At 34.7% G+C, this 25,786-nt stretch overlaps 1 protein-coding gene across 2 annotated transcripts in view; it reads left to right on the top strand.

Annotated features, from left to right (window-relative positions):
- Rpn10 (regulatory particle non-ATPase 10) overlaps positions 1–13,896 on the top strand; it is a 30,029-nt gene extending 16,133 nt beyond the window's left edge. The window contains exons 3-11 of one of the 2 annotated variants that reach the window (XM_067273268.1): positions 2,390–2,501; positions 5,676–5,762; positions 7,016–7,108; positions 9,586–9,647; positions 9,712–9,868; positions 10,243–10,375; positions 10,447–10,611; positions 12,907–12,971; positions 13,039–13,896. In XM_067273268.1, the coding sequence (XP_067129369.1) occupies positions 2,390–2,501; positions 5,676–5,762; positions 7,016–7,108; positions 9,586–9,647; positions 9,712–9,868; positions 10,243–10,375; positions 10,447–10,611; positions 12,907–12,971; positions 13,039–13,269 (1,105 nt within the window). In that variant the 3' untranslated portion in view covers positions 13,270–13,896. The remainder of the gene's footprint in view (positions 1–2,389; positions 2,502–5,675; positions 5,763–7,015; positions 7,109–9,585; positions 9,648–9,711; positions 9,869–10,242; positions 10,376–10,446; positions 10,612–12,906; positions 12,972–13,038) is intronic. The other variant, XM_067273269.1, reaches the window with a different exon arrangement.
- The last annotated feature ends 11,890 nt before the right edge of the window (positions 13,897–25,786 follow it).

Below are 25,786 nucleotides of genomic sequence, written 5' to 3' on the forward strand. Positions count from 1 at the left end.
TCCAATGTGATAATTTCTTGAAGCAAAAATATATGGAAGTTGGAATTCCAGATTTTTATACATATTTATCTGTGGATTGGTTTCCTAAAATGTTATCGTTTGTTACCCATATACTGGCTATGTTTGGAAGCACTTGTTTATATGAACAACTATTTTCTTTAATAAAAAATAACAAAAATTCAGAAAGGTCAAGGTTAACCGATCACCATTTATCATCAATTTTAAAAATTGCATCAGCTGAATATATTCAACCAAATTTTGATGACTCGCTTTGTGAAAAACGTTGTCAAATATCTTTTAAAAAGTAATATTAAACTGTGATTTTGTTTATTTCTTATTATAACTTTTGTTTTTTATAAAAAATATAAAATATTTTTAAGTTTAAAAAATAATATGAAATATAAAATGTCTATGTACGTATAATATACAATATATTGAGTCCAATAAATACATAATATAATCATTCTAAAAATCGTATTTTATTAATTTTTTGAACATTGAAAACATGCGGCCCCCCGACTTATATAAAATAGATTGTGTGGCCCGTAATATCATATGAGTTTGACATGTCTGCTGTATGTGATAAATTATATGGATTTATCTATCTTTGATCAACTGTATTTATGGATAAGACCAGTGTGACCTTGGCCATAAGTGCCAGTTGATCAAGAGTACTAATATTTTTTTATTTTATTTATTAAATTAATAGTAATTACATATATTATTGTTTTGAGAAAAATAACTTGAGATTTCTTATATGTATATTAAAAGTTTTACTTTCACCATAGGTTCCAAATATTCTGTTCTAAAGCTATATTTTATTATAAAATATGTTTTTATAATAAGATGAATAAAAGATATATAAACCTCAAATAAAGATGGAGGATAACATTGAGTTTAATGTGTTGCAGACAGTGTAATTCTTAACACTATTGTTTATCCTTTTGCTCTTTTCTGTTATATTGGTGAGATGGTAGGCATTGAAAAAATGTATTAAAGAATATAATGCGGCAATTAGGTTAAATTGTAGTCAATCAGTAGTTTGTATAAGTTGTACAAGTAATAATTGTAATATTAATGACAGTTCAATTAAAAATTTTAAAAAGGAAAAAATATGTACAAAAGAAAATTATTTGACCTTATATTTATAATTAGCAATAGTAATTTAATTTTTTTCATTTCAATTAGAAAATGTTTTTAGAAAATATTTTAAACAAAGAATATAAAATATTGTTAACTATAAAAGGATTGTCATAAAGGCAATGATTTCAAAATTGTAACATTAATGATAAAATTTTTACTTTGGAAATATGTCACAAGGTTAGTTTTCCATTATTTTATAAAATTATATGCATTAGACTGTGGACGATTGGTTAATCAATCATAATCTGTTCCAAGATAATGTTCACTACCCGAATTATTTGTTAACCAATTATCGATTTACCATAGATTTTTGTGGGAATTTGATTAATTCATTCTGGAGACCCCAAAAAATAAATAAAAAATTATATACTTTCTTACTATGTTTATTTACATGTAATAACAAACTAAAAGCAATCTCTCCATTTTTTCATGGATGGCACACCTTTGTTCTCAAATGTCATTTTTGTTACTCCTTTATCTGCTTGAGTCTTTTTGATTACAATCTTAGCTAAGAAAGATATATCTACTGTAGACCTGTTGAAGTCATTTGCCTACAATATCATACATCTTCTGCCCACTCACTCTGTAGCTTGGCTATTATTGCTTGCTTAGTTTCTATAATGAACATAGTTCTTGACACTCCACTCTTTTTAGACCCCATAATATTATCAATTTCTTTTTGAAATAAAAAGTTCAGACAAGAACTTACAAAAATTCATAGAACAGAAATTAACTAGGGCAAAAAAAGGTCATGTATGCAACTGTGAAAGTGTCGTTCCATAAACCACATATAGATGCCATTAAAATAAGGTTTTACAAATCTTAAATGCAGCATCACTTCTTGGGTTCTGTCAGGTTTGTTATCCAAACATGTATTTGTAGTCCAAACATAAAAATCTTTCACGAAACTGTTCATTGTCCGATTTGTTCGCATTCCAAACTTTTCATTAACCAATTACCCACTGTATACATCATGACCCCTGCAGTGTACAGTTTTGGATTATGATACCGTTAAGAATATTCGTTGTTGTTCCACAGCTTAACAATATATAATGCCTTTCAATAAAATGATAATTTTGTACTTATGAATTTTATTATTTACAATATACTTTTACAATTATGAATGTTTTTTAATAACAGTTATTGAAATCAAATTTAGTAAATCAAATCATTATATTTTAAAAATAAACACAAATTCAGTTTAAATAAAGTTAGTTTCACTGTAGTTTAAAATATCTTTTTGCAGTCCTGAAGTTTTAGCAACTTTAACTACAGATGTTGGTCGAATTCTAAGTAAACTTCATCAAATTCAACCAAATGGTACAATAAACTTTTTAACTGGAATAAGAATTGCTCATGTAAGTATTACTTAATGTATTTAGTTCTAACTTATTCTGAATTTCGGATTAATTCAAATTATATCTCTGAATGGATCGATCATATTAATCTTTATATTTGGCAGTGCTTTTTATAATTCACTTTGTCAGAAATATTGACTGTTTGAGTGCTTTGTTGGTTGCTATGACAACAATTTTAAAAAGATTTTGTTTGAATTTTGAGAGAAATTAGAAGAGAACTGATTGAAAAAAAGATAGTAAATCAAACACATTTGATAGAATATGTAAATATAATTAAGTTTTTTTATTATAATGAGCAATTTTATATTGTAAATGAAGATTCTAAAACTTTATTTTTAGTAATTGTTGCAAAGAAACAACTGTTTTTTTTTTTTTTTTTTTTGTTGTTTTGGAAAAGTTGACTCTGAATTTAATACAGTATGAAAGTATTTGTGTAAAACATTCAATTAAAACAATTGTATGCATTTTTACATGAATTCTAAAAGATAAGAAATAAATCAAGCAAAAATATTTGAACTTGGCATTATATCCAGAAAGATGAGAAAAATTGCTTAATTTTGGAAACTAAATTAAATTTTTACCCAGTATCATTTTGTTCTTTTATCAGTTGTGAAAATTATCAAGTGTATTAGTTCAATAAATTCAAAAGAGAATAACTCTGTGTTTAACAATTTTTAAATTTAAAATCACAAGGAATGTTGTAATTATTCAGAAATTAATAAAATGAAGTAAAATCAAACTAAATTAAAACAAGAGATTAAAAAAGAAATTGAATTAAACAGAACACATTACAATATTAAATGGGTCATCACTTTTCAAATTTGACCACAAGTTTATTCTGAGTATTCTCCCTCTCCTCAAATCCTAAATAACTCAGATGGGAAATGTTTTGTAATTGTCTACCAGCTAAAACCAGACCTAGAAAATCAGCTTTCTGTTGACTTGCAAAATATCTATGCAAATAAGATGAAACAATCTAATATAACAAAAGCACGTAACAGAACCAGGAGTTGGTGCAAACTGAATGACATAGTTTGTGTTTATGCTGATAGTTTATCTTATGAAGACTTAATTACATTTAACAGATATCATGTGACTTCCCTGATGCTGCAAAGTGATGTTGCTAGCCAACAACTAAGCACTTGATAATTTTCACAGCTCATGATGATTTTATAAGAATGAAAACATTGTTGAATGAAAATTTAATTTAATTTCCACAGTTAATTATTTTTTTCTCATCTTTTTGGATAAGCAATAAAATCACGTTTTAGAACTTGTAAATTTTTTGTAATTTTAAATTAATTCAAAAAAAATAAATGTTAAATAAACTATCACTTTTTTTCTTGAAGTAAGAAAGAAATTATTTATAAATTTGAAAAATTACTCTAGCAACATTTATGTCATTTCAAAAAGTAATTAAAATATGACATACGTTATCAGAGAAATTATGTATTTAACAGATTAACTTTAAAACTAGAAAATGCTTTATTTAAATATTAATTTATAAGATAGTATAAATGATGATTTTTAGACTATGATTTTACTTTAATATTAAATTATTTATTATTGTAATTTGACCTAGATATATCTTATATATAAAATTCTCGTGTCACAATGTTAGTTACCTTACTCCTCCGAAACGGCTTTACTGATTTTTACCAAATTTTATATGCATATTCAGTAGGTCTGAGAATCGGCTACTATTTTTCATACCCCTACACCATTTCCTCCCTTTCAAAAATATATTTATATATGGATTAAGGCTTTTATGTCCAACAGATGGCGCTAACTTCCGACGACCTAAGTTTGCTTTTCTGTGAGAATGGACTGAAGCAGATCATTTTCTATCTATCTATATAAATAAAATATAACGTTCGTTTGTTCCTACCGATTCCTTTGAAATTTTGACACAACGTTGCATTCGAATACGCACGTGTTTTTATATAATATACATGTCGAAATTCCCCCCAGTGGGGGGAGATGGACGGATTGAGGCTTACCGTGAAGAACTTGGCTTCTATTATACTATTTTACATGCGGTTTTTTGCATTTTTAATTGCGTTTTAATAGGTTACGTCAACAGAATATACACTAAAAAGGGATTTTTCAATATTCCCCAGCGGGAAAAGTGACGGGATTAAGGCTTACTGTGAAGAACTCGGCTTTTATTATACTATTTTAGATGCGTTTTTGATTGCGTTTTAATAGGGTACATCAAGAGAATGTACACTAAGAAGGGATTTTTTGAAATTCCCCCCACGGGGATGTGTTATACATTTATAATAGATACATTTTGAGCCACAACAACGCGTGGCCGGGTCAGCTAGTAATATATATAAATACTAATTATATTTAAATATATTTGAAATTAAGTTCTAATTATTTTTTAACTAGGAATTGTTTAGATCAAATCTGAGCAGGATTCGAACTTGCAACAACTGAAAATTGGCAATTGTTACTAGTAGTTATGATTTTTGATATTTAATTTTAGTTTTGCTTCTAGTCATATAATAACGATTTAAAATTAACATCTATTACACTGATATGTCTGATTGATTTAGTGGGAGTTAACTATCTTCATCAATATAATGAGATTCTGAAAACTAATATAATTGTAACCAACTCATTAACCAATACATGGACAAACCTCCAATAATGGCCATTTTTCAACAACAGCCACCTCAATAATTTTTTTAGGAGCTTTATTTTGTAGGCAGATTTATTCACCATATTTCCAAACAAGAACAATGTTCAAATGAAACCATTTTTTTATGTTCTCATGAGTGTTGTTGTGCACAGGTTTGACTAATTGTAAGTTCCTACAAACACAAAAATTTAGAGTTGATGATTGAATCAGAGAGCCAATAATTCAATTTGTAATATTGCTGCTTGGCTTGAATGAATTGTAGATTTAAGTCCTGTTTCAAGCAGATTATTTAATTCAGAAATATCTGAATTTCTAGATTTTAGTAATTGTATAAAAGTGATAACTACCAAATTATAGATCAAATCACAATAATAAATTAAATAGTAGCATAATTATAAAATTCAACTTTTAGTAAATTTGATTTAAGTTTAGAATATAATTTAAGCCTTAATTTAGATTGTATAAAATATAATAGTTTTTAATAATGAAGTTTATTTATAATTAAAGTAATTATACTTATTTATTAGTTGGCACTAAAACATCGTCAAGGAAAAAATCATAAAATGAGAATAGTTGTTTTTGTTGGAAGTCCAGTTGAAGCTGATGAAAAAGAGGTAGGGGGAAAAAATTTTTAATTTTGTATGTTAAGATAATGCTTCTCTGCAGCAATTTAGAGTTGATTTACAGAAACAAGTTTTGCCTGATATTTGATACACCTTTTCTCATGAGTCATATGATATGTTTTCTAGGATGATAGGATCTAAGCAAACTAATCTGCCAAATTGATTTAGCTAATGATCAGTTTTTTAGCTATTTTATTTTCAGTTTGTTTTCAAAAACGGCTACTTTGTTAATTATTGTTGTACTTGAAAGAACTTTATGTATAGTAACTGTACAGTACATATAGTTCTTTTAATCTGTGTGTGCAGATTTCATATCATTAATTTTTTCTTGTGAATTTAAGGCTAAAGAAATTTTTATTTATGATATACTATCATTATCTAAAAGTCAAATGATTTTATAGTGAATCTCTTGAATAAATCATTTAAAAAAGATTTTAATAAAACATGAAATAGATTTTTCAGAAAATTTAAATGTCACAAGGTAAATGTTTGTAAAATTTTAATTACTCTTCTGTTTATTTTTATCAGTTACTATATATAAGATCTGTTGATAAATAAAGAAATATATAAATTGTAAATTGCTTTTATATGATTTCCATGTAATACTTTTAGTATAAAAATTGATGTATTCTAGGTACAGGTACTTTTTATGGTAAAATAATTTAGATGCTTTCATAAAATCTAATCTATAGTTCAAACATAATTATTTGAACATTTTAAAATATCAAAAAGAAATATTGAGATGATGATAACAACAAAAGTTATGTTTTATTTAAACTGTGTTCTTTGCTTGTTTTATTATTATTACTTGATTGGTGAGAAAGTAAAAGAAAAGTAAGAAAAATATCCTAATATTTTTTATAATTTATATTCTTAGATTTGAGATTTTATACTGGTAATACAGAAATTTACTTTAATGTGCATGAAATAATAATTGTAATTTATGTAAATAATTTGAACTCTGATCATTATCTAAATTAAAATAAATTTCATATTAAATGTAATAGGTATTTATTCATGTGAATTATGATATTTCAGTAAAAGATATGATTTTTTAAAATTGATATATGGTTGTTATACTCTGTGAGAGAGCGATTTATTAATCTGTGTTTGTATGTGTGTGTAATCTCTCATTAATGAATGAAGTTAGAAAAATTTGTTATATAATTATAAACAGTAACGCAATTAACTTTTCATATTATACAGGTTGGATTTTTTTCTTTATAATGGTTCATTTTTTCCAGTTATTGAAATTGGCCAAGAGATTGAAGAAAGAAAAAGTCAATGTTGATGTTGTTAACTTCGGAGAGGATGTAAGTTTCTCTCCAGATGACCTTGTAAGTTTCAAGTCTTCTGTCACAAAACTTATGAACCTTATAAATTCTACTACAGTTTTATTAAATATGTCAAAAATTATTATGTAAAAATGTTCATATTATTTTTATACTCCATTAATTAAAAATTTTTGATATTAAGGATTTTTCTTTTGATTAATCTTTATTATTTTATAAATGGAAAGAATGAAAGCTTACTAATTTAAAATTAAAACAGTTTTGTTGTACTATATTTATGTGCAAAATCAAAATTAACATTGTTAATTTTTTTTAACTTTTTGAAATTTGTCATACTAGAACTAAGAACGAATTCCTAAATTTACTGTTTTACTGTGATGATTTTTTTTTAACATTTTATATTTTGTGCATGCAAGAAGATTTTTATTTCATTCAGAGTTTGACAAAAATTCTATTTTAATGGTTCTATAAATTTTCTTTCTAGTTTGTCAAAAATGCTGAATGAATCAAATAAATTTTGATCTTATGCATAAACTTTTACAATAAGCTTGTTTTAATTCAGTAGTTAGTAAGTTTGTAATTTGCCAAATACTGATTTATTTTATCAAATAAATAAGGTTCATATGAAAAGGTAACATTTCTATTTTTTAAACTATATAACTATATTTTTTTTTTTTCATTCATGAAGGATGATGACTTCATATGTATGTCTGTAAAATGTATTCATATATACATATTATATAAAATACTATTTTAATTATTATGCCTTTGTGTTCTTTATCATAATTTAAATTTATCTTTGTATACTAGTACATTTATCAATTAACAGGACTTATTATACTGGAAAATTATGGATGCAGATATTTAGTCTTACAGATCAGAAATAATATTTTTTATTTAGTTCACCTGAACACACACACTTTAAGCTTGTGTTTCGGACTTGTTTGTCCCTCCTCAGCAGGCATTCAAAAAGCACTTTCTATAATTAACAATTAAAAAGTTCTTTTGTTACAATTATAATTAAAAATTAAAATAAACACATTAATTTCCCGACAATAAAATAATAAAATTCTTACAGTTTCTGTATTTCCGAACTTCTTTAAAAATTCAAATATACTTGTAATCCACATTAACCATATAATTCGAACCATATACCTATTTTTTATACATCATATTATAATTGTAACAAAAAAACATTTTAATTGTTAATTATAGAAAGTGCTTTTTGAATGCCTGCTGAGGAGGGACAAACAAGTCCGAAACACAAGCTTAAAGTGTGTGTGTTCAGGTGAACTAAATAAAAAATATTATTTCTGATCTGTAAGACTAAATATCTGCATCCATAATTTTCCAGTATAATAAGTCCTGTTAATTGATAAATGTACTAGTATACAAAGATAAATTTAAAATACTATTTTCTTTAACTTAATTTTTCATATGAATATTGCTTCTTAAATATTTATATTTAAAAACAATAGTTTATTTTATAATCGTTAACTAATTAGGGCACAATTTTAAAATATTAAATGAATCTTCAAACAATTTCTTATACTTCTAGTTTGTTTCTTCAATAAATTATTTGGTTGGTTTGTTCAGTAAATAAATGAGTTTGTTGACTTTTTTGAAAGGCAATATATTAAGAAAGTAAATAATTACTGAAAATCCTGAGTATTTGTAATGAATTACATCATCAATAAAAAAAAGAGATAAAATAATTGTGATTTTGAAAATTGATAAGCATAAGCTGTTTTAAGTTTAATATTTTTTTTCCCATCAAAATACTCATGAAATTTGATTTTCCTTAAATTAATTTGGAAGTTTTGGCTATTTTACACACACAGATGATTGCTTTTGTATTATTAATTTCTTGTTTCTAACATTTTTGAAATAATTTTGTTGGGACTAAAGGATTTAAGAAATTAGAGTCAAAAAACTTGAAAGGGGGGAGAATCAAATATCTTGAAATTAACTACAAAGTTCAAAAAATCAAAAAATTTTTATTCTTTCAGAAATAGTTTAGTCCATCAGCAGACAGAATTCTGAGAAAGTTTGAAATCTTGAAAATAACTGCATTTATAATAATTATAGTCTGTTTTTATATAAACATTATTCCTGTATAATAATGTAGAAATATATTTGAAAATAACCAAATAACCAAATTATCAAATATCTTAAATAATTCAGTATTTTAGTGTACTAATATTTACACTTAAAAAGTTTGTAATGAAAAATGTTATTGTGTAGGTTTGAATTTCTTTTTTTATCTGTATCTTATTAAAATTATATTGCTACCTTTAAAAAGAATGTATAATTTCAGTAAGTATGCAAACTTTCTGAAAATTAAATAATGTACCTGTATATCTTTTATTGTTGAATTTTTAGTAAATCAGTGATTCAAATGAATTTCTTTCATAATATTTGTCATTGTTTAAAATTGTTTTAAATTTGTAATTCGGTTTTTTTTTGCTTTTATGTTATAAAGTTTTTAAATTTTATAAATTGTATTTATTACTTAAATGCAGGCAACAAATTCTGAAAAATTGACATCATTTATAAATACTATTAATGGAAGAGAAGGCACTGGGTAAGTAATTTTACTTAATTTTGAAATTTATTATTTTGATCTATAATAATTACTTTCATTTTAGTTCACATCTTGTGACAGTTCCTCCTGGACCTCATCTGTCAGATGCTTTAATAAGCAGCCCTGTAATTCAAGGTGAGGATGGATCTGGTGGAATTGGATTAGGCAGTACAGGCTTTGAATTTGGTGTAGATCCTAATGAAGATCCTGAATTAGCACTGGTTTGTTAATTTTTAATATATATTTAATTTTATAGGTACATACTTTTAAACTAATGCATGTTTGTATTTTGAAGTTTCTTGTTCTGATTCAATGGATAAGAATAAAATTTTATTAGTTATAATAACAATAACCTTATATAAAAATTTCATAACATAATATGAAGTAATTATGATATTTAGTTTAAATATCTGTTTTTGTGGTTACTTATACAATAGTTGTTTTCATCTATCAGTCATTAAAGTAATTTTCATTGTGCTGAATTAGATACATAAATGTTATAGATAAAGAAGTTTTTATAAATGAAGATTGTAAAATACATTTGTCAGTTAGTGTAAATATAAACAACTAAAATTAATGTAATGCACTTTTGTAGGCACTTAGAGTATCCATGGAAGAGCAAAGACAACGTCAAGAAGATGAAGCTAGAAGAGCTGCAGCTCAATCTTCCAATGGTGGACAAAAGACTAATGATACTACAAATGTTACTCCAACTCCAGCCCAACATGGTATATTTAATTATTTTAAATAAATTTTAATTGAAACTGATCTGATTTAATGAAAGTATTTTTACATTTAGGTTCTAGTGAAGAAGCTTTATTGGAAAAAGCTCTTCAGATGTCATTAGAATCAGATAACACTCAGTCTGGAGTAGGAACTTCTGCATCCACCATTCCAGATTTTGCTATGATGACAGAAGATGAACAAATTGCTTATGCTATGCAAATGTCTTTGCAGCATGCTCGTATGTATATATAGTATATATACAAAATTACCATTTATGTTTTCATTACCCCCAGTCATTAATTAATAAATGATAGATAAAATAATGTTTCATTCATATAAAAGGATTCATTTTGTGTGTGTGTTTATTCACTTGTTAATAACAAACTTACTGAAATTTGTTTTGGCAAAATTTGAAACTTTGTAAACCAATTCCAGAGACACAATTTTTTTTAATTCCTGTCTGTTAAATCTAGCTATCAACTTACTATGCTGCACTTTAAACTTTATTGTTAAGGTGCAGACTATTTGTCTTTTGAACACTGTCTAAATGAACTTTCAGGAAATATTACTGTTACTCCTAGCTTTTAAATGTTGGTGAACCATTGGCGTGAATTGTTTCATTACATCATAAAAATGACAGAGCATAAACATTGGAAAGTGTGGAATTTCAAAGAGGATTTTTATTAATTTCAAAAGGTGTTTTTGTGGAATTAATTCAGAACTATACAAGCATTCAAGATAAATAATAAATAGTTAAATATAATTTATACATCAGAAACAGATTGTATTTTATCAAATAGAAAATTTCAAACATAAAATAGTGTCTTAATTTTGTTTCTGTTTATATTTTGCGCACAAAAAAGAATGTTTACATTTATTCTAAAGTATAAAAGTCACTATTTAATCAGTGATGATTTGAGTTGTTTTTATTGCTGATATTTTATAGAAGCCTCTTCCCTTTACCTGGTTCAGAAAGTCTTTCTTTGCTTAATTTATTTATTATTCAAGTAGCTCAATTATCTGCATTCAACCATCTTCAACAAAAAGCAATATGAATCTCTTTCGCATTTGTGTCTCAGAGTTAATTTATGATTACCCTACAATGAATGTTATCAATAATAAAATTAATATTACTATTAAAAATGTAATAGTTCTAAAGGTTTTCCCCAAGAAAAATTTCTTAGTTTAACTTTGAGTTATTGTTTATTCCATTTTAAATCATCATCCAATTGATAAATGTTGTTCCATAGTTAATAATTGACTTTTTCTTCTGAAATGTTTAATTTTGTGTCCAATTTGATTCAAAATCTACAAAATTCAGATTTAGAGAATGTGTATTGAATTTGAAACTCTTCATCAAAACATAATTCTAAAGTATATTTAATCTCTCATTATTGTTGTTTTATTTTGTAATTGTCCAAAAAAATATTATCTCTCTAACATACAGTAAAGAGTCATTTATCTGAATCAGTTCGAGACTGGGATTGTTCGGATAACCGATTATTACGAAAAAATATATTAACCTATCCGATGTTGAAATTTTTCTCCGTTGCGTGTCGCTTCGTGTTGAATTTTCGTCGATTTTAAGCCTAACAAAAGTTTTTATAATAATAATCAAGGCTATTGTATCGTTAAAAATTATTTCTTTATTTTGTACAAACAAAATAAATATATTGAAAAATATAAAAACATAAAAATTATACTTTAGAAGTAAATCTAGTATCAAAAAAGTTTGATTCAGCACGACACAGTCCGACTGGAAAGCGTTCGGATAAACAACTCTCTACTATATTAATAACTAAAACATGAATGATATCCATTCTTAAATCAAATTTATTGATGATGATAGAAGAAACAAAATAGTGATTTTCATTTCCAAAAAAAGAAAGCCACAGTCTAAACCTGCCATTTGGCAGATCTAGGAAGTCGGTTTAAGAACCAGTAATCTTTGAGAAATGTTGTTGTAATGTTCATTTTTATTAGGCATGGTTTTTAAGAAGTTTTGAACTGCAGCTGAAGTACACATTTTGTCTCTGCAATTGGCTCAAAGTGACTACAAAAGCAAGAACACAGTCTCAAAGGAAAAAAGATACACATTGTTTATTGCTAAATCATAATTGACATTTTTCCAAGAAATAAAAACTATAATATTAAATTGCCTATTTTAACATAATAATGCATAATTTATAAGCAAAAAGTAATATTTGAGAAATGATAGTAAAAAACTGAACACAGACTATATACTATCAACTTTTTATAGCAGAAATACAATTACTAATTGATTATTCAATTTCTTTCATGATGATGACGTGATAAAGATTACTTTATATTTTATTTATACAGTCAGCATTTGTACAAAAATTTTTAAAATATATGAATTTGTACAGATGTTCTTATTAATATCAATAATTTTTCCAAGTTAGTGCAAATTAATAAGCCTAAAATTTATCATAAAAAATTATAAAAATTTCAAGCCCTTAAGATAAGTGTTTATGGTGTTTGTTTAATATGATTAAATATATTCTTTTTTCAGATGAAAGTGGGTCATCTACAGCAAATGATGAGCCTACTCCAATGGATGTAGATTCACAAGGAAGGGTAAATGCTTTTTATATTGATTATTGTAGACAATATTCTTTTTATTAAAATGTTTTTATATTTGTAGGAAGAAATGGATGATTATAGTGATGTAATGAGAGATCCTGAATTTTTACAAAGTGTTCTTCAGACTTTACCTGGCGTAGATCCTCAAAGTGAAGCAGTTAGAAATGCAATGGGTACTTTAACTCAAGGAGAAAGTAATAAAAAAAATCCTGCAAGTAATACAGGTCAAGAACAGCCTAGTAAAAAGAAAAAGGAGGATGATGATGAGAAAAAGGATAGTGGAAAAAAATGATTATGTATAAGTTAAAGATATCAAAATGAATTAATTGTAAAAAAAAATTATATATAAATTCTGAGTGGTGCTTTAAAAATTAGTGGTGTTTAACAAAATGTTCAGTAAAATATCTATTAAGTTACATACAAACTGTTTCAAATAACTTATTCAGTTTTTGTTGAATTTATATTTGATATATTTTCAAGTAAAAGCTTAAAATTTTTAAAATAAATTTTAGAATAAACCATATTTTAACTATATAGTTAATGAAACATTTTTTAGTTTTCATAAAGTTACTGAAAATATTCACTAAAACTTTAATTAGTTATTCTAAATAATTAAAACTTTTATAGTTCATCCAATTTAAAATACTGATAATTTAAAAATGACTAATCAGGTTTAAGTACAATAAAAGTTGAATAAAGTTATATGAAACTTTTTCATAAGTTCAGATTTAAAAATTTCATCTTTAGAGTTTCATTGTTGAAAGTTTTAATTCAGTAATCTCGAATGGATTGGATCTGTGTTCTGTTTATTCATTTGGAAATAATTGTTTTCAAAAAGTTCCACAAATGATTATAGAAGTAACCATAATATCTGATGTATGTGAGGATTTCAGAATAAAATATCAATCATTTAAATTAACTATTTTGCATTGAAATATTTATACAATGAAAATTCTACTTACAGTAGAATTATCTATCCATCACTTTCCCAGCAAATAATTCACTTCAGTTTCACCAAACCTACAGTAGAATACTTTGTATCTTAATATGAAGAGACATTTTTCAGTTTTGATGAAATAGTTACTGGTATAAACAACATATACAAAGATTCTTTAAATTAAACTTCAGTTAATCATTTTCATTTATATAATAAATTTCTAGATATTCTAATTACAGATATATTACTTATAATAAAAATTCTGTTTTTGAATATAAAAAATATAATTTCCAAATATATTTGATATCACTTCTTGTAACTATAAACTTTGCTGTGTGTCAGTTTTGTGTTTCAGGCATATTATCTCTTATATAATGATTTATTATACCTCATTGCATTGATACCTAAAACAAACGCGACACGATAATGAACGACCGAGGGGATGTCAACCGAGAGAGAGGGAGCTTTGTCCAGGTGCTCGTGTACGAGTGTCGGAAACGGGAAACAGAGGGGGGTAAATGGCCACCGAAGCATCTGGCGGACCGCGTGAGGTCAAAAACGTCAAAGAGAGGACCATAACGGCCGGAATATACGAGCACGAACTTCAAAGACTCCGTCAACACCTCTCGGAACTCTCCCGACCCAGATCGGTCTCCAGTTTCGCATAGAAACAAAAGAAATGACCAATCGGGGTAAGGGAGAGGAAGAATAGAACCAATCAAAAGGGTGAAATTCAGGGGGGAAACTCCTATAAAACTCCCGAGTCGCAAGGTCAAGGGTGTGGACCCTCCTTCCGTCGTTCTTGGAAGAAGTGCAGCAGTTCTCCTCTGGACCAGTGTTACCTCATAGACGCCAGAACCTACGTCCGCCAGCTGGTGACCCCCGTCCAAGCCACACGTCCAGTGCAATAGACAGTTCGTCATTCCAGCCCCGGGCACGCATCTTCGGAAGACGACCGCATCCGACTACCGACAACTGGAGATCTCTATCACCATAAGAGTCGATCTAGATCGCAATTTGTACCAATAATATGTAAGTTAACTTAGTAGTTAGAATAAACGGTTTTGTGTAAGACACTTGTCATCTTTGTCTCCTACCGCCACCACCCACATACGTTTTCGACCCTAGGTTTTCCTGACGCGCGATTAACTGTTTTCCCCTGGAAGTCGGCGGTCTTACAATGGTGTCAGAAGTGGGATATTTAATTGCCCCACACAAAAATTTTGAGTAAGTTACGCCGACGAAAAGTTTTTCTAACAAGTGGGTCGAGCGATGGAGGCAGATGCAAGTGTCCCGACGCGACCTCGTGACGGTGGCAGTAGCGGCTCTCTTCCCTCCTTTTCCGCATTTGGCGGGTTAATCCCGACGTTTTCGGGAGAAACAGGGCGTGTCACCGATTTCTTTGACACGTTGGGAGAGATCGCTAGTCTGGCGGGATGGACTCCTCGGCAGTGCCTGAGCATAGCCAAGTGCAAGCTCACAGGTGTAGCCCGAGATTTTGCATGGCGCGACCTCAGCATGAAAAGCATAACGGAGTTCGAGACCTTTCAAAAGCTGATGATCCGGCGTTTTGACCAAGAACCATACTCGATTCGCGTTCAGAAATTTCATACGTGCTCTCAAAAGAGAGATGAGATGGTTCAAGAATTCGCGGTTCGCTTGCAATCCCTCGCTAGCGCGACAAGCATAGAACAAACGGGCGCGAACGAACAGGAGAACGCAATTATCAAACGCTGTCAACAGCGGGAGCTGGACGAAAAATTGCGCGTCCAGTTTTTGCATGGCTTAACGGACAGGCTAAAAAGGCGTGTAATGACGCATGACCCTGCAACTTTCGCCGAGGCCTTAAAAATAGCTATCCGCGAAGAAACGATAGATCAATTGGCAGGAAAAACGCGAAATTTAGTTGCCGGCATCAATGATGCAGTAGAGGGGCGCGACACGCCAACGGAAGAACCCAATTTACGGAGAGAATCGGCTCTCGACGCAAAAATCGCGCAAATTTCGAAACAATTAGCGACAATAGGAAAAAGGCTCGATCAACCGCCCTTGCCTAAGCCAACAAACAATTTCCAAAGGGGAGAACCCTCGCGAACAAATCGGATACAAGGAGCTGATAGAGCAAATGACGGGATGCGAAATCCGCGGCATCCCCCGAGCCCGCAGCGACGCCCACCGCAACAATTTTCCCCGCGATCTCAACCCGCTAACCCGCAAGGACAACCCCGCACGCGATATCCTTGCTACGGCCCCTTTTCAGAACAAGGTCCGATACCCCCTTGGAGAAGGAATGTAGATAGATTATCAAAATTCCGAGCGATAAATCCTAATTGTGCAGAATACGGAGATTATATGCCGACGCCTCTGGATTGGTACAGAGGAAACGCCTTTCCTCCGGATCCCCGGAGGTGGGGAGCGAATCAAGAAGTTTTCGAATGGCAGATACCCGTTAGAAATCGGCCGAACCCCTTTAGATTTAGTCAGTCGGAACAGATACCCTTTTCCCCTACGCGGTTTAGACAATTTGAATACGAAAACAATGGACAAGGTGTTCCGTTGCCCTTTTATCCCCCGCGTTACGGTCTAGGTTGGTCCGGAAGCAGCTTCGATACGGAGCGCGCACCGAACCACGTAGCCGCCCCTCGATTTTTAGCATTACCTGCCCCAGAAAACATGCCCGTGGATAATAAACAAACGCGAGACTCCGACAGAGTCACTTCGGTTGCGTTTAGAGAACGAAATAGCGAAATAAATCGACCGCCGATAGGTCCAGAGACACCCCAATTAGCGGGAATCAATGAATCAAGAGGTAGAGAATTGCCCCCTTGTACAATAATTTGCGAGATAGAAAATAGGAAGGTTCAGCTGACAATAGACACAGGTGCAGCTGTTACTTTGATTTCTAGAGAGCTATTTCCCGATACAACGCGATTGCGGCGAGCGGAGACTAGAATAGTAGAGTTAATAAGTGTCACCGGACACGTTATCGAGACATTCGGAAAGTTTAAGTTAAAATTCCAGATCGGACGTTTGACCTTTTTCCACGATTGTTATTTAGTGCACCCCGAGATTACTACGCCTAACGACGGACTCTTAGGTAGAGATATTATTCAAAAATACGATGTTACGATCTCGGTTAAGAATGCGACGCTTAGTTTCCCTTCAGGAGACACAGTGACCTTTTGGGGACTAGCCGAAATAAAAGAAAGCGACGATAGTTCCAAATTAAATGAAAGCGTCGAAATTAAGAGCGAGAAAGCAGGCGAAAAAATACGCGTACCGTCAAAAGACGATTTAAATGTAACTGTAAGTAGCGATAGAGAAAATAGAACTATAGGAGACGCGAAAACGAAAAAGAAAAATAAATGCAAGCGAAAAACTAAACGGGAGAAGTTAAAACAAACAAAGGTTAATAGTTTAGAGCAGGGAGAGAACAGCTCTCCTAAGGAAGTGACGTTAGCCGACGATTACGTCATTCCCCCGCGGTCAGAAGTCATTGTGGAGGGGAAAGTTCATTCCCCGTTGACAGGACAATTAGGAGTTGTTGAACCGACACTCCCCGAACGAGAAGGCGTGTTTGTTGCCCACACGTTAGTCAAAACACGGAAGCAGGGTAGAGTACCCGTCAGAATAATGAATGTAAAAACACAACCGATTAAGTTAAACAGAGGAAGTAAGTTAGGAACTTTTCTCTTAGCGGAAGAGGAAACAAAGGAAAGCGCGAAACAAAATAAAATGACGCGATCAAATGAAAACGAACTAACTAGAGCTCAATTTGCGAATTTATTTAACTTTAGCGAAGTAGGAAAGGATAAGCTGACACCTCTACTAGATTTATTATACAAATATAAGCATGTATTCGCGAAGGACGATTTCGATTTGGGTTATTGTGACTTAGTAGAGCATAAGATAGATACTGGAAATAATCCCCCAATATGTCGTGCCCCATATCGAATTCCATATGCCCAGAGAGAAATAATGGATGAATTAGTGGATAAAATGATAAAGAGCGGAGTGATAGAGCCCTCCAGCTCTCCGTGGGCATTCCCGGCTTTGATGGTCCGTAAATTTGATAAAAGTTATCGAATGGTGGTGGACTATCGCCAATTAAATAAAATTACCCAGTTAGACCCTTATCCGTTGCCCCACATCCAGGAATCACTGAGTTTGCTGGGAAGAGCGCGATACTTTTCTTCTATGGATACCCTAAGTGGATTCTGGCAGATTCCCCTGAGCCCTGAATCCAAAGAAAAGACGGGGTTTAGCACTCCGTCGGGCCATTATCAATATAATCGCCTTCCAATGGGAATCGCATCAGCTCCTGCGACATTCCAAAGGATGGCAGATTTAATATTAAGCGGCTTGAAAAACAAGATTTGTCTCGTCTATATGGATGACATATTAGTATTTAGCCCAGATTTCGAATCGCACTTGGAACGATTGGAGTTGGTACTCCAGCGACTGGCGGCAGCTGGATTGAAGCTGAAGCCCCGGAAATGTCAGTTTGTAAGGCGACAAATAAAGTTTTTAGGACACGAAGTTTCAGAAGATGGTATCCGACCGGATCGGTCAAAAATAGAGTGCGTTAAGAATTTTCCTCAACCCCAGAATGAGCGAGATGTTAGGGCATTCTTGGGTTTGACAGGATATTATAGACGACACATGTCTCAATACGCAAAAATTTCAAAACCCCTTTCGGATTTATTAAAGAACGACGTAAAGTTTCACTGGAACCAGGAACATGAAACCGCGTTCGAGAAATTAAAGGAAATTTTGACTACAGCACCCTTGCTTAGGTCCCCAGATTTTAACAGCCCCTTTATATTGGCAACAGATGCTTCCAACACAGCGATAGGTGCAGTGTTGTCACAAAAAGATGAACGTGGAGAGCTTCCCGTAGCGTATGCAAGCAGATTGTTAAAATCAGCCGAGAAAAATTACAGCACAACAGAAAAGGAATGTTTGGCCGTGATTTGGTCGATCAAACACTTTAGACCCTATCTTTATGGGAGAAAATTTACAATTATCACAGATCATAGACCCCTTAGGTGGCTTATTAACGTTAAAGACGAAAGTTCGAGACTTAGTCGATGGAATTTAGCATTACAAGAGTATCAGTTCGAAATAATTCATAAACCAGGCAAGGCTCACACAAATGCAGATGCGTTAAGCCGAATGCCCGTAGCGAAAATTTGCGAGATGCAACCTATATATAGTAAGGTACAAATAAAGGAACAACAGTTAAAGGATCCCTTTTGTAAGCAAATTAGACAACAGTTAATGGGAAAATTGTCCTCCCGTGAAACAAACGTAGACTTCGCAGATTATTATTTAGACGCAGACGAAACCCTTTATCATCGAAAGGAAAACCCCGAGAGAAACGAAAAATGGGATAGAATAGTCGTACCCAAGGTTATGATAGATTATGTCTTAAAGTTGTTCCACGATATCCCCAGTTCAGGACATGTAGGTAAGAAAAAGATGCGAAAGAAACTACAGACACAGTTCTTTTGGCCAGAAATGAATAAGAACATAGCCCATTATTGCGATAGCTGTCAAGAGTGTGCGATGAGGAAAAGGCCCCAACACGGACACCAAGCCCCACTGCAGACGTTCCCTCGAGTGTCAAGACTCTTCGAACGCACTGCACTGGACATCCAGGGTCCCCTTCCTATTACTAATAACGGCAACAAATATCTATTGGTCTTTATCGATCATTTTTCTAGATGGGCCGAAGCGATCCCATTGCCCGACATTACGGCAAAAACAGTGGCAAAAGCGTTCGTCACGCAGATTATTCTCCGACATTCGGTCCCGAAACAATTACTCACTGATAGAGGATCCAATTTCGTTTCCAAGGTTATGAGGGAGGTTTGTGAATTGTTAAAAATAGAAAGACTCCTTACTACAGCGTATCACCCCCAATGTAACGGAATGGTAGAGCGATTGAACAAAACGCTGATAGATATTTTAACTCATTATGTTGACGCGGATCAGCGCAATTGGGATGAAATGATCCCGTATGCTCTCTTCGCGTACAACACGACAGTACACTCGAGTACTAACGAAACGCCCTTTTTCCTTTTGTATGGACGCGATCCGACTTACCCCTTTGATATCGTTATCGAACCAAATAGACCCCGTTATGACATAAGTGAAAATTACGCGAGCGAGTTAAGAGCGAGGATGACCTCAGCCCACAAATTAGCTCAGGAACACGCGGAAAAAGCCGCGTACGATAGAAATACCTATCATCAACGTAGGCACAAGCCATACAAATTCTCAATTGGAGACAGAGTTTTTGTTAATGAGGTAGTTATACCCGCGGGAGTGAAGCGAAAACTGGCCCCGCGATGGCACGGTCCCTATAGAATAATTGCAGAGACGAGCCCCGTAGACTTTATAGTCCAACACATCCAATCCGGGAAGAAATTACACACGCATGCTAATAGGCTGAAACCTGCAATCGCTAGGTTGGAATTTGTACCACCCGATGCAGGAGAAGGAAGCCCCGGCGTGAACAACGCAGATCCATCATCCCTAACGGAGGTGCAACCTCAAACAGAACAGGTTGACCCCTGGGACGAAATCATTTTAGACTCACTGCAGCAAAGCCAGACAGATATCACAAACACCGCCGGAGACACGGAAGTCGAACAACCCGTGATCCCGTCACAACCTACACACAACTATGCTCTCCGAAGTCAAGGACCAGTAAGCGATTATCCGTGGGTCCTTCCCAAGTCTTCGGGAAGTATACAACCAAATATGGGAGCGGTGCGGGACGCGAAGGTCGCCGAGACCGGTCGGCAAAATGAGGGCCTTCCGCGGCTGCCACACCCTACTCCAACTGGATTGTTCGCCGATTGTAAATGGTAGCTTCTCTTTCTTGTGAAAGAGGAGATATCATCCTCCAACTGGAGCGAGGTCTATTGTAAATACGCGTGCGCATTTAAATCAATTGTCACCAAATCGAAACTAGTAACAATGTAAACTCCCTTTTTGTCAGATGACGATGGAAAAGTTTATAGTAGTCTATGTGTTCATGTTGCTAAGCTACGCTGTAAACGACGTATCAACGATCGTACCTGCATTGACCAAAGGTATCATATTCTTACATCAGGGAAACTTCCTTATGACCACGAGTCAATGGACTATGGTCATCGAGATATCGTTCGAAGAATACGACAATTATCTTCGTGGTTTGCACCGTCACTTGACCTCATTAGTCCCCGTCATTAAAGAAGGTAAACGGAAGCAAGATGACCCTATGCAACCCTTGTGGACTTTAGCTGAAGCAGAACTGACAAACCTACAACGATCCCTCACCGACTTCGAGACAGAATATAAAGAACTAAAATCCACCGTAACTACAGGAAATCCCTCCCGATCGAAACGAGGATTAATTGACGTTGGAGGAAAAATCTTGAAGTTCCTCTTCGGTACTGCAACCTCGGAGGAAGTTGAAGCAATGAACAGTCAAATAAATAAATTATCCAGAAATCAACAAAAATTTGTGCACATTTTAGAGGCCCAAACAACCGTCATGAACCAAACCCTACAAGCGGTCAAGGACAACCGGAAGTACATCGACATGATGATTAGACGTCAAGATTATTTAGACAAACAACTCCAAATGTTCAGTTATACATTCGTCGTAAGTACAGCACTTCGATATGCAGAAAATGCCGTCATGGAGTTCCGAATCGGCGTCACGAACTTAAGACAGGCAGTCGAGATGCTAGAGAACGACAGACTCAGCTCATATTTCCTGCCAAGGTCACAGCTGTTAGAAGCACTAACGGAAATAAACAAACATTTACCTAGCGGAATCTCGTTGATCGAGACCCTAAACAAAGACAACGTCTTTAAATATTATCAATGGATAACCACCATAGCAGTGGCACTTCCGTCGACGCTGAGAATCTTTGCTAAGTTTCCATTAATCACCCCCGAAGGATATTTTGACTTGTACGAAGCGGTACAATTTCCCGCATACTTTCCCGCTTCCAAAACATTTGCCCATTACCAGACCGAATATCCGTATATCGCTTTATCGAGGAATCGACAACTTTACATGTTGCTAGAAGCCCATGACTTGCAAAAATGTAGGTCTGGATTGACCACGATTTGTGCACCAGAAGTCGCCGTGTGGAGACTTCCATATCAGTCGTGCGAATATGCGTTATTCATGGCAGATGAGCCAGTAGTAAACAAACTCTGTAAAAGAAGAGTATCTGTATATCCGAAACCAATGTTCCGTCGTATCGACGAAGAAGGGACTTGGATATACTCTACCCCATCACCTCTAAATTTGGTTATCGAGTGCAATCTGGAGAGAGATCAGCAACGCTCACCAGTCAAGATGATTAAACTGAACAACACAGGAATATTTAGACTGCCGATGACCTGCACCGGCCATGTGCCCGGCGTGCGACTCACGGCACACTTCCAATCAAGAACCTCCTTTAGAATTGCGCTCCGAAATCAATACGTGATACCCGCAATATCGGACGTTCTAAATCGTACTGAGATGAGAATTTTGCAGGGATACATCCGGGGAAACATCACCCCGGGTGTGCTCCAACCCCGAGGACAGGAGTGGTCCCTGGAATTATCAAAACGAAGACTACAGGAAATAGATCAAGAGATCAAATCAGTAAAGACGGATATCCCTTCGTCAACACCAGGTGTGTCAGAACAACCATTCTCAATGTGGAATCTAAGTCTTGTGGTCCCTGCTGTTATTATATCGATCCTTCTGATGGTTTGGAAATGCCACAAGCGGCCACACTGCTTGGGAAGACAAAGGTCAATGAGTCCTTATCCATCTTTCCAAAGGGAAGAACGAATAGAACCCGTCATATTGGAGATGACAGAACAGTTACCGAGGACCACGAAAGCGAAGCCACTTCCCAACATTCCTGAGGAAAGAGAGGACGAGCGAGAAAAATTAACCGAACCGAAACGGGAAGAAGCCATAACACTTCCCGTCGGTTTTGAAACGATTCCGTCGCAAATGAGACGGTTATAAAAAAAAAAAAAAAAAAAAAAAAAAAACGGCGCGAAAAATTTTATCTCGTGTCGCAGTAGAATTTTATATTAATCCGTTAGTTAGAAAACTCAACCAATTTTTCTTTTCCTTTTGTATAGAAACGAGGAAAATGGAGGAAGACCGAGCAGTGGCTATCCCGGAACAGGCATCACCCGGAGACTCCCTTCCGGATCCTGCCCTGGTGGCCTTGTTCGAGTGTCCGGTATGCTATGAACACATGGCACCCCCTACCTTCCAATGTCTGTCGGGCCATACAGTCTGTGCCCGATGCAAATCACAAGTTCGACAATGCCCCGTCTGCCGCGGAGAATTGAGAAATATTAGAAATCTGACCCTAGAAAAGCTGGGCGAAATCATAGCTCTGCCGTGTGCCTATAAAGACAACGGATGTCCGGAGAGAAGACCTCTCAAGGACAGAAGAGTGCATGAGCAATACTGTCCCTTCCGGACGTGTTCTTGCCCCTCCTTGGATGATGCTTGCACCTGGGAAGGAGTATACCAACAAGTAATACCGCACCTAACCGAGCACCACTCTTACATACATCATATAAACCATAACTCAGTACGGATGTCCATCGTAGGATTAGATGCGTCCATACCGCTCACGTGGATATCCTGTCTCCATTGTCACCAAAAGGATTTCATTATCCAAATCATTAAGACAGAAACAATCGACGAGAACTCCCCACTTTATATCATAGCTCAAAATGTAGGAAGCCGCAAAGAATCAGGGCGCTTCCGAGTAAGAATTGAAGTTCGCGGCAGAGGCAAGACATTGCAATGGGAATCTATTCCCAGGAGCGTGACCGGAGACTTAAAGTTCATCATACGAATGAGAGATTGCATGACCGTAAGCATAAAAATGTTAGAGCGGATGCTCGAGAGTCACGTCCTAAATGTGCTGGTGACTATCTTCCCCGTAAGAAATCGAGGGACTGTCGAGGAACCCGAACCGGATAGCGAGAACTGAAAGGGCCCCTGTTCGGCGTCAGATGAGGTTCCCCTCCTCGGCTTATAAAGATACATATATGCATACATATTCGGGAGAGATCGCGTACGAAATCGCTCTTCCGTAGAAAAAGAGGGGACCAGCCGGCATATTAAACACGCTTTCATCATTTAATCATTCTTTCCTTTTATCTTTAACAGAAAAGACAATCGACATGGAGACAACATGGAATACGGAAGAAGGCGGCGCCGAGAGAGCAACAGGCCATTCGGTATGGCCAGAAAGCGAATTCACGGTGAACTCGGACACCGTGAGGGGCGCCCTTCGGCGGGTGACACAAAACCCCCGGCGGGGAAACCCCGAAATAATCCTCTTGCCGCAGCGGGCCGAAATAGACCCTGACCTGCGGAGGGAAGTGGAAAAAGCGGTATCGGCGGCCATAAACAAGGTGAATGGCACCCCAAAGGAGGACGATTCCCTGCAGGCGGGAGGAGCCCGATTGCCGCCGATGAGAAACAACGACGCCCTTTCACCTCGGCCCCGACAGGGGGTGGGAAGAGGCCAAGCGATCTTGGAACAGATGCAAAGAATTATCCAGCGCCAAGATCGGGAGAGACAAGCTTTCCAAAAAAGGGAAGAAATGTTCCTGGCGGCGGGGAGAGCCAGAAGTTGGCGCCCCCAATGATGAAAACAAAAAAAAAAATATAAGCATTTTATAATATTTGTTATAACCCTTTGTTTTGTAATTATCTATATTAATTATGATGTAGTTAGTATATGTAGTAATAGAAAATTTTTATAATCCATATTAAACTTTTTGTACTAATTAGTTTGTTTGACGGTCAATGCGATAACCGATCGGTCGCGAACCAAAGCGGAAACCCACGCGGTTCGGCCGGGGAGGAGAAAACGGGATCGCAGGTTCTGCAGGCGCGGAGATCGGACTGGCAACCCGAGTCGCCAGGTAAAATGTCGCTGACCTTGGAGCGACATTTTTAAATGGCGGGGAGCCGTGTAGGGATCGCAAAAACGCGTAAAAATGGTGAATAATTATAAAGTTCCGAAGTCGGAAAGTTTCGAGAGTCAAACCGTGTCAGGAACATGTGTTGGTGATGTAAACCAGACACGAAAGAAACTCTCCCAAACTTATCCTAAAACAAACGCGACACGATAATGAACGACCGAGGGGATGTCAACCGAGAGAGAGGGAGCTTTGTCCAGGTGCTCGTGTACGAGTGTCGGAAACGGGAAACAGAGGGGGGTAAATGGCCACCGAAGCATCTGGCGGACCGCGTGAGGTCAAAAACGTCAAAGAGAGGACCATAACGGCCGGAATATACGAGCACGAACTTCAAAGACTCCGTCAACACCTCTCGGAACTCTCCCGACCCAGATCGGTCTCCAGTTTCGCATAGAAACAAAAGAAATGACCAATCGGGGTAAGGGAGAGGAAGAATAGAACCAATCAAAAGGGTGAAATTCAGGGGGGAAACTCCTATAAAACTCCCGAGTCGCAAGGTCAAGGGTGTGGACCCTCCTTCCGTCGTTCTTGGAAGAAGTGCAGCAGTTCTCCTCTGGACCAGTGTTACCTCAGACGCCAGAACCTACGTCCGCCAGCTGGTGACCCCCGTCCAAGCCACACGTCCAGTGCAATAGACAGTTCGTCATCCCAGCCCCGGGCACGCATCTTCGGAAGACGACCGCATCCGACTACCGACAACTGGAGATCTCTATCACCACAAGAGTCGATCTAGATCGCAATTTGTACCAATAATATGTAAGTTAACTTAGTAGTTAGAATAAACGGTTTTGTGTAAGACACTTGTCATCTTTGTCTCCTACCGCCACCACCCACATACGTTTTCGAC

The sequence above is a fragment of the Centruroides vittatus genome, unplaced genomic scaffold (assembly GCF_030686945.1).
Source record: "Centruroides vittatus isolate TY-2023 unplaced genomic scaffold, ASM3068694v2 contig_474, whole genome shotgun sequence".
NCBI lineage: Eukaryota > Metazoa > Arthropoda > Arachnida > Scorpiones > Buthidae > Centruroides > Centruroides vittatus.